This window comes from Chenopodium quinoa, unplaced genomic scaffold (genome assembly GCF_001683475.1).
Source record: "Chenopodium quinoa cultivar QQ74 unplaced genomic scaffold, ASM168347v1, whole genome shotgun sequence".
NCBI lineage: Eukaryota > Viridiplantae > Streptophyta > Magnoliopsida > Caryophyllales > Amaranthaceae > Chenopodium > Chenopodium quinoa.
Genome location: NW_018745584.1, coordinates 154,508 through 160,390, shown reverse-complemented (window position 1 = coordinate 160,390; position 5,883 = coordinate 154,508). Strand labels below are relative to the sequence as shown.

The 5,883-nt window shown below is 35.0% G+C and overlaps 1 protein-coding gene across 2 annotated transcripts; it reads left to right on the top strand.

The window, feature by feature from the left end:
- The first annotated feature begins 976 nt into the window (after positions 1-976).
- Positions 977-5,606, top strand: LOC110716441 (ubiquitin-like-specific protease 1D). 2 transcript variants are annotated; one of them, XM_021895058.1, is made up of 5 exons: positions 977-1,517; positions 4,085-4,216; positions 4,732-4,813; positions 4,914-5,024; positions 5,110-5,605. In XM_021895058.1, exons 2-5 carry the CDS (start codon positions 4,155-4,157, stop codon positions 5,212-5,214), a joined length of 360 nt encoding a protein of 119 aa, XP_021750750.1. In that variant the 5' UTR covers positions 977-1,517; positions 4,085-4,154; the 3' UTR covers positions 5,215-5,605. The 2 variants fall into 2 exon arrangements, with proteins under 2 accessions (XP_021750750.1, XP_021750752.1); XM_021895060.1 differs by lacking the exon at positions 977-1,517 and having other exon boundaries at positions 3,468-4,216; positions 5,110-5,606.
- Positions 5,607-5,883: the final 277 nt, after the last annotated feature.

The following is a 5,883-nucleotide window of genomic DNA, read 5'->3' as shown; positions in this document are numbered from 1 at the left end:
AGGCCGACAAATGGACCTCTTCTGTTTCGGGATTTTTGGAGTCCCTCGGGAGAGTTACAATTCTAAGAATGCGCGTTGACCGTCTGTACCTGCAAAATCACGGAAACTCTGGTTGGGTGGAGTTCCGCCTCCGACGATCAAGTTAGAACGTATCCGGATGTATAAAAGTGCGGAATGTAAAGGTTTTTCTCTCGGATTCCGAGAGAATTCTGCAATTAATATTGCTCGGGTTTTATGTGTATATTTATGAATGTGCAATAAATGAGGATTTTCTTCTATCTATAGTGTGAGGGGATCAGTTTCCCTTTTATGGGTTGGAGTGCCACGTGTCACCAGAGGATTGGTTCTCTTAGAACCTCTCTGATGTTGGCACGTGTCAGCACACGATTGGTCTACGTAGACTGGGTATTTTTACCCTAAACAATTGCCCCTCACAAGTGGCACATGGCTTGCCACGTGGCACCTGTGACTGGTGTCATGCTCTGAGGAGGTGACGTTTCGTCTCCTTCTCTCTCCTCCTCCTCTTTTTTTATTTTATTTATTTTTTTTTTGAATTTGAATTTGGAAGGTGACGGTTCGCCTTCTGGGGTTCTCTATAAGTAGAGACCCCTCCCCTCATTTTCACACTTTGCAATTTCTGAGAAATTTTTCTGAGAAAGAGAGCTCTGATACCGGCTGCTAGTTCTTGCACAACCGTCTTCCTTTTCGTCACTCAACCGGTCACCGTCTGAGTGTTCTTCATTCAAAACATATTAAAATCGCCCGAGGGTCTCTTGACATCCTCCTAGCTTTCAATACACCCACAGTCGGTCAACCGTCTGGGGTATCTTCAAGCAAAACTTCAGAGGAATGTCTAGGTTTTTCTCTAATTTTCAGTTGCTCTTCACTAGTAGAAAAAATGAATTAGGCACCCACTTTTCGCACCAGTTCTTGAAAACCGGTGGTAAAAGAAATGGGCGGGATTTGAGAAAAGATTTTTCGCACCGGTTCCTATTAAACTGGTGCGAAATCATCTTTTTCGCATCGGTTTAAACTGGTGCGAATTACAAAAGAGAAAAAAAAGGGAGAAAGAGATTTCGCACCGGTTCAGTCCAAACCGGTGCAAAATAGTGTTTTAGCACTGGTTAAAACCGGTGCGAAATTAAAAAAAAAAAACTGGGCTGTTATATCTCTCTCATCCGCCTCTCTATTTCATTCACTCCCTCTTTGGTTCTGCTCTCCATTCTCTCTTATCTCTGGTTCTGCCCTGCTCTCGTTCTCTCTCATCTCTCGTTCTGCTCTCATCTCTCATTCTCTCTCATCTTTCGTTCTGCTCTCATCTCTCCTTCCTCTTTCGTTCCCATCTCGTTCTGCTCTCATCTCTCGTGTGAGGTCTTCGATTTTCGTTCGAATCTTGTTCGAGTTAAAGCAAGTGGTGAACAGTTAGAGAGACAGTTAGACCGGCGACACTGTTACCTGCAACGCTTCCGACCAAGATACCGTCACCTTTAACGGCTTCCGGTACCGGCGATTGAAAGGTTTTTTTTTTTTTTTTTTTTTTTTTTTTTTTCTTTTCCTTGTTAAAGCTTACAAAACCCTAATATAAATCTCTCTTTCGCTCAATTTTTTCCCCAATTACTAGTAAGTTTCTTCTCTTTTTCGCTTAATTCATCTTTATATTCTTTTATGCTGTATTTTTTGTTGATTTTGTTATAGATTTAGTTGAAATTTGTGGTATTACGTTGTGTTTTTGATTTATTTTTTTTAATCTGCGTTTTTTTGCTCAATTTTTTCCCCAATTTCAAGTAATATTTTTGCTAACCTTGGCTGTGTAGAATCTGTAGATTGTGTAATGTGGGTTCTTTGATTTTGGAACTTGACTTGCTATTTTGGGTTCACTATTTCTTTTTTTCTTTTTATTTTTTTATTTTTTTTTATTTTTTATTATTCAATAACTTTGCTATGAATCTGAGTTTGTTTTGATGAATTATTAGTTTAATTCATTATAATTGGCCTATGAACAAGTTGAGTTTCACTATATTCATACTAATTAAAATTTGTATGCATTAGTCAATTTTTTCAAGCATTGGATTTGAGTGTCAATTTTTGTTAAATGAAGCTGATAAAGAGTTGTTGCTTATATAACTTTGTCTCTTTTATATGAAATACTAGAGTGTATCATGATTTGAAAGGAAATAGAATATGAGGCTGGTAAATATTATCAGATCTCAATATTATAATTACATGTTTAGAAATTCTAACAGAATATTGCATGGGAATGAGTAGGTGACATGTGTACTTGCTCTGAAATGTCAATTGCAAGCTTTAGGTTTTACTGAGTGTTCAAAAGGGGTTTGACAAGTCTGTGAAGTTGGGAAACATTAAGCAAAAATCTGATGTTCTGTATTATCATAGTATTAATTTAGAGTATATATCTTCTAGAGTAGTTTGAAGCCACATTTTATACAAGTTTAGCATATAATTTTTAAGGTTGGATATATATATTTTTCAATATGCTGTGAGTTCCGTGCCCTTCTGTCTGGTGTTTTTGCTTTTTAATCTACTGAATGTTTTTATTTTTCTATAGTTGTATAGAAAGGCGTAGTTGGGTTCTAGATCAAGTGATTTATTGTATTGTGGTCCTTGAGAAAGACTTCTAGTCGCCTGCAAATAATTAGCAATTGTGACCTTTGTACATAGTGCTGCCTTTAATGTGAGCCTTTAATTAATCTGTGTCATGATTCAAGCTACATATTGGCAACTTTATGGATTTGTTCAGACATATACATTGACATCACTAGTTTGAGTTAATTAGTTAAGCATCTCTCTTGAGGGGCTTTCTATTATCTTAAGTGGATTTTATTGATCTAACAATTGTTCTATTCAGTTTTTCATTAGAATTTCTCATCTTCAGTATATAAGATTGTCTAATTGGTACATTCTGAAACATTAGGTTTAGGTGGTATTTCTTTTTTTGTTGGTTGACGTGGAGAATAGCAACATTTGCTGATATTTGAAACTATCCTTCCACCCATTGCCGATCATAATTTTCTTTTTTGGTTTTTCCTGAAAAGCTCTAATTCTTTATTAAATGTAGTTCACTTGAGTGGTTGAGTCATCAACATTTAGAGGATCTTTGAAATACATCGGGTGTATAGGTTATGAAATATATTAGACTTGTACTTATTAACAAGATGCTTTTTTTATACCCTCAGGGTGATTTTTTTCTTTTAATAATTATTAATACTTGATAGATGGTTTGGCTTTTTTCTTGTCAATATTTTGACTTGTACTTAATCACGAGTAAGTGGGTAACATTTCTTCCATCTTATTCAATAACCCATCTCATATGAGAATTCCCATATGAGAATTCCCTAGTATATTGACTTGTGAGCAACAGAAGATGATATGGCACTTGAGTAAAAATTTCCTCTGCTATGTGTTGGATATGTAGTAAATGTGATTTTGTATATTTTTTAAATTCTGAATAATACAACAAGATGCAGGATAGCTCTATGCATCAAAGATAAACAGACAGAATTAAAAAAAAAAAAAAAAGGGCATTGCTGTTAATTGAGATTCTCTGAACCAATAGTTTACTGTTGATGTAAGCATGACCCATCATGTTTCATGTATGCGTGGACATCGAATAAGCATTACTTTATAGAGAAAAGGTTGTATCTTTACCTTTCTGTGCAGCTGTGCATACTTGTTATCTGTGGTTTATTTGGTTGTTACTTGTCTCTCCTTTTAAAATCCCTATGCTTTACTTTTGCAAGATGGGATGATTATTGAAACTCTGCATCCTAAGGGGGGAAATATAATGAGTTGCTGTTTTATGTGTTAACTCCTTTTTACATGGAGACACACTTCATAGTATATTACATGGAGTAAGATTAACTTCTTCTAGACCTAAAGTTCAGACATGGATTAAAAAGAAAAGCATTTTCTCCAAGGATTATGTGATTGTTCCTATTTGTTGTTGGTAATTGCTGCTGTCTATTGAAATTTGCTGCTATACCATGTTATATCTGGGTTCTTTTCATTGACTACATCTCTCACTTGATTTTTTTTTCTTTTTCTTTTTCTTTTTTAATTTCACTAGGAGTCACTGGAGCCTCTTGATATTTGTCCACTTTAATGATAGTTCTGACTCGAAAACTAGAACCCCATGTATGTTGCTGCTGGACTCACTTGAGAATGCGGAGCCAAAGAGACTTGAACCTGAGATTAGAAAGTATGATACTTCACTTTTGTTTCTGTAATTACTGCATTTCACTTCAAAATTTGCTCTCCCTACTTGTTTATTCTTTTTTTACAGAAAAGAATAATGTGTTGTTCTCTTGTGGTTTAGGTTACATGGATACTTACCAATGTATTGATATTTGTATTGGTAATTTATACTCCTTCCATCCCTAAATTAGAAGCCTATTTCTCTTTATTATGTGAGTAATAAATATTAGAAATAGGCTTCTAATAAAGGGACGGAGGGAGTAATATAATAATTCATACATTCTAGGATTTGAATCCTGTTGTAGCATATCATTTTCTTGTAATCTTTATGAAACATTCCACTGTGCTAAATTTGACTATTTATTGTGTTAAGAAACCAATTTCATTTTTAATCAAGACAAAGAAAACTGAAATTCATATTGTGATTGGGTGATTCACATGAATTCTGACCTTAATACACTTTTGGTGGTTTGCTTACCCAGTTAATTATATTACGTTCAATGGTTGTCTTTGGTTCAGGTTTGTTCAGGACATCTATAGGGTAGAGGGCAGGGAAGAAGACAAGAATGTGATTTCCCGAATTCCTCTCTTGATACCTAAGGTGATCTTAGTCCTGATTGAAGTATATGAACCTTGTATAGATTTATCTATATTCAGGAATAACCCTAATCTGCTTTACGCATATATGATGCCATTTTCAGGTGCCTCAACAAAGGGATGATGAGGAATGTGGAAGCTACGTTCTCTATTTCATCAATTTATTTATGCAATTTGCTCCAGAAAACTTTTGTGATTCTGATTACCCATACTTTGTATGTACATGAATCTTAATTCCTTCAGTCTTTAATGCACGTATTTCTTGTCACCTTGTAATGTAATTTTATCGTCATACTGCAGATGCGAAAAGACTGGTTTGATCTTGAAAACTTAGAGTATTTCCGCAATAACCTTGAGAAGGAAACGTCTAGTAAAGTAGCTGTTAAAAGCACACAACAAACTTGAAAAGTCAAATATTCAGATGCCCATAGCCTACGTAATGTGCATGCTCTAGCTATCCTGCTCTGTCTGAAGTCCAGAATAAAGCCTGTTTCTTTGCTGGAACTGATCGAGCTGACCTCATATGGCTATAATGTCTACTGTTTCTATTGTCAATACTCTTCTGTATAGTTATCAGGATTTAGTCCAGCTGCCTCTTATCCAAATATCTTACTAATTAATTTGTTCATTCCATTTATCATTGATGTTACTTTTAATGTGGTTATAATGTGTATGAAATGAGTGCCAAAGAGCATTGTTGAAGTTGTATGCTTCATTAGAACAGGTTTTTGGAGTATTAGAAGTAAATTTTTGTAACTTTATATATATGTTAGTGTTTATATATTAATTTAAGTGAAAAAAATGCAAAAAAAGAAATTTTTTTTTTAATTTTTTTGGGGCATTTTTAGCACCGGTTTTGAAACAAAACCGGTGCTAAAAGTTTTATTTTTATTTTTTTAGGCCACTTTAGGCACCGGTTCACAGAAAGAACCGGTGCTAAAAGTATTTTTTTAAAATTTTTTAGGGCCACTTTAGGCACTAGTTCACAACAAGAGAAAGGATTAGAGATGGTGCCTCCAGAGAAGACACCCGCTAAATCGGCTGCTCAGATCCGGAAGGATAAGTTAGAGAAGA

Excerpts from the sequence above, each read along its gene's own strand:
- LOC110716441 (XM_021895060.1), top strand. The coding sequence starts at position 4,155 with ATGTTGCTGCTGGACTCACTTGAGAATGCGGAGCCAAAGAGACTTGAA. Across the intron at positions 4,217-4,731 it reads CTTGAACCTGAGATTAGAAA|GTTTGTTCAGGACATCTATA; the intron begins GTATGATACTTC and ends TCTTTGGTTCAG. Across the intron at positions 4,814-4,913 it reads TTCCTCTCTTGATACCTAAG|GTGCCTCAACAAAGGGATGA; the intron begins GTGATCTTAGTC and ends TGCCATTTTCAG.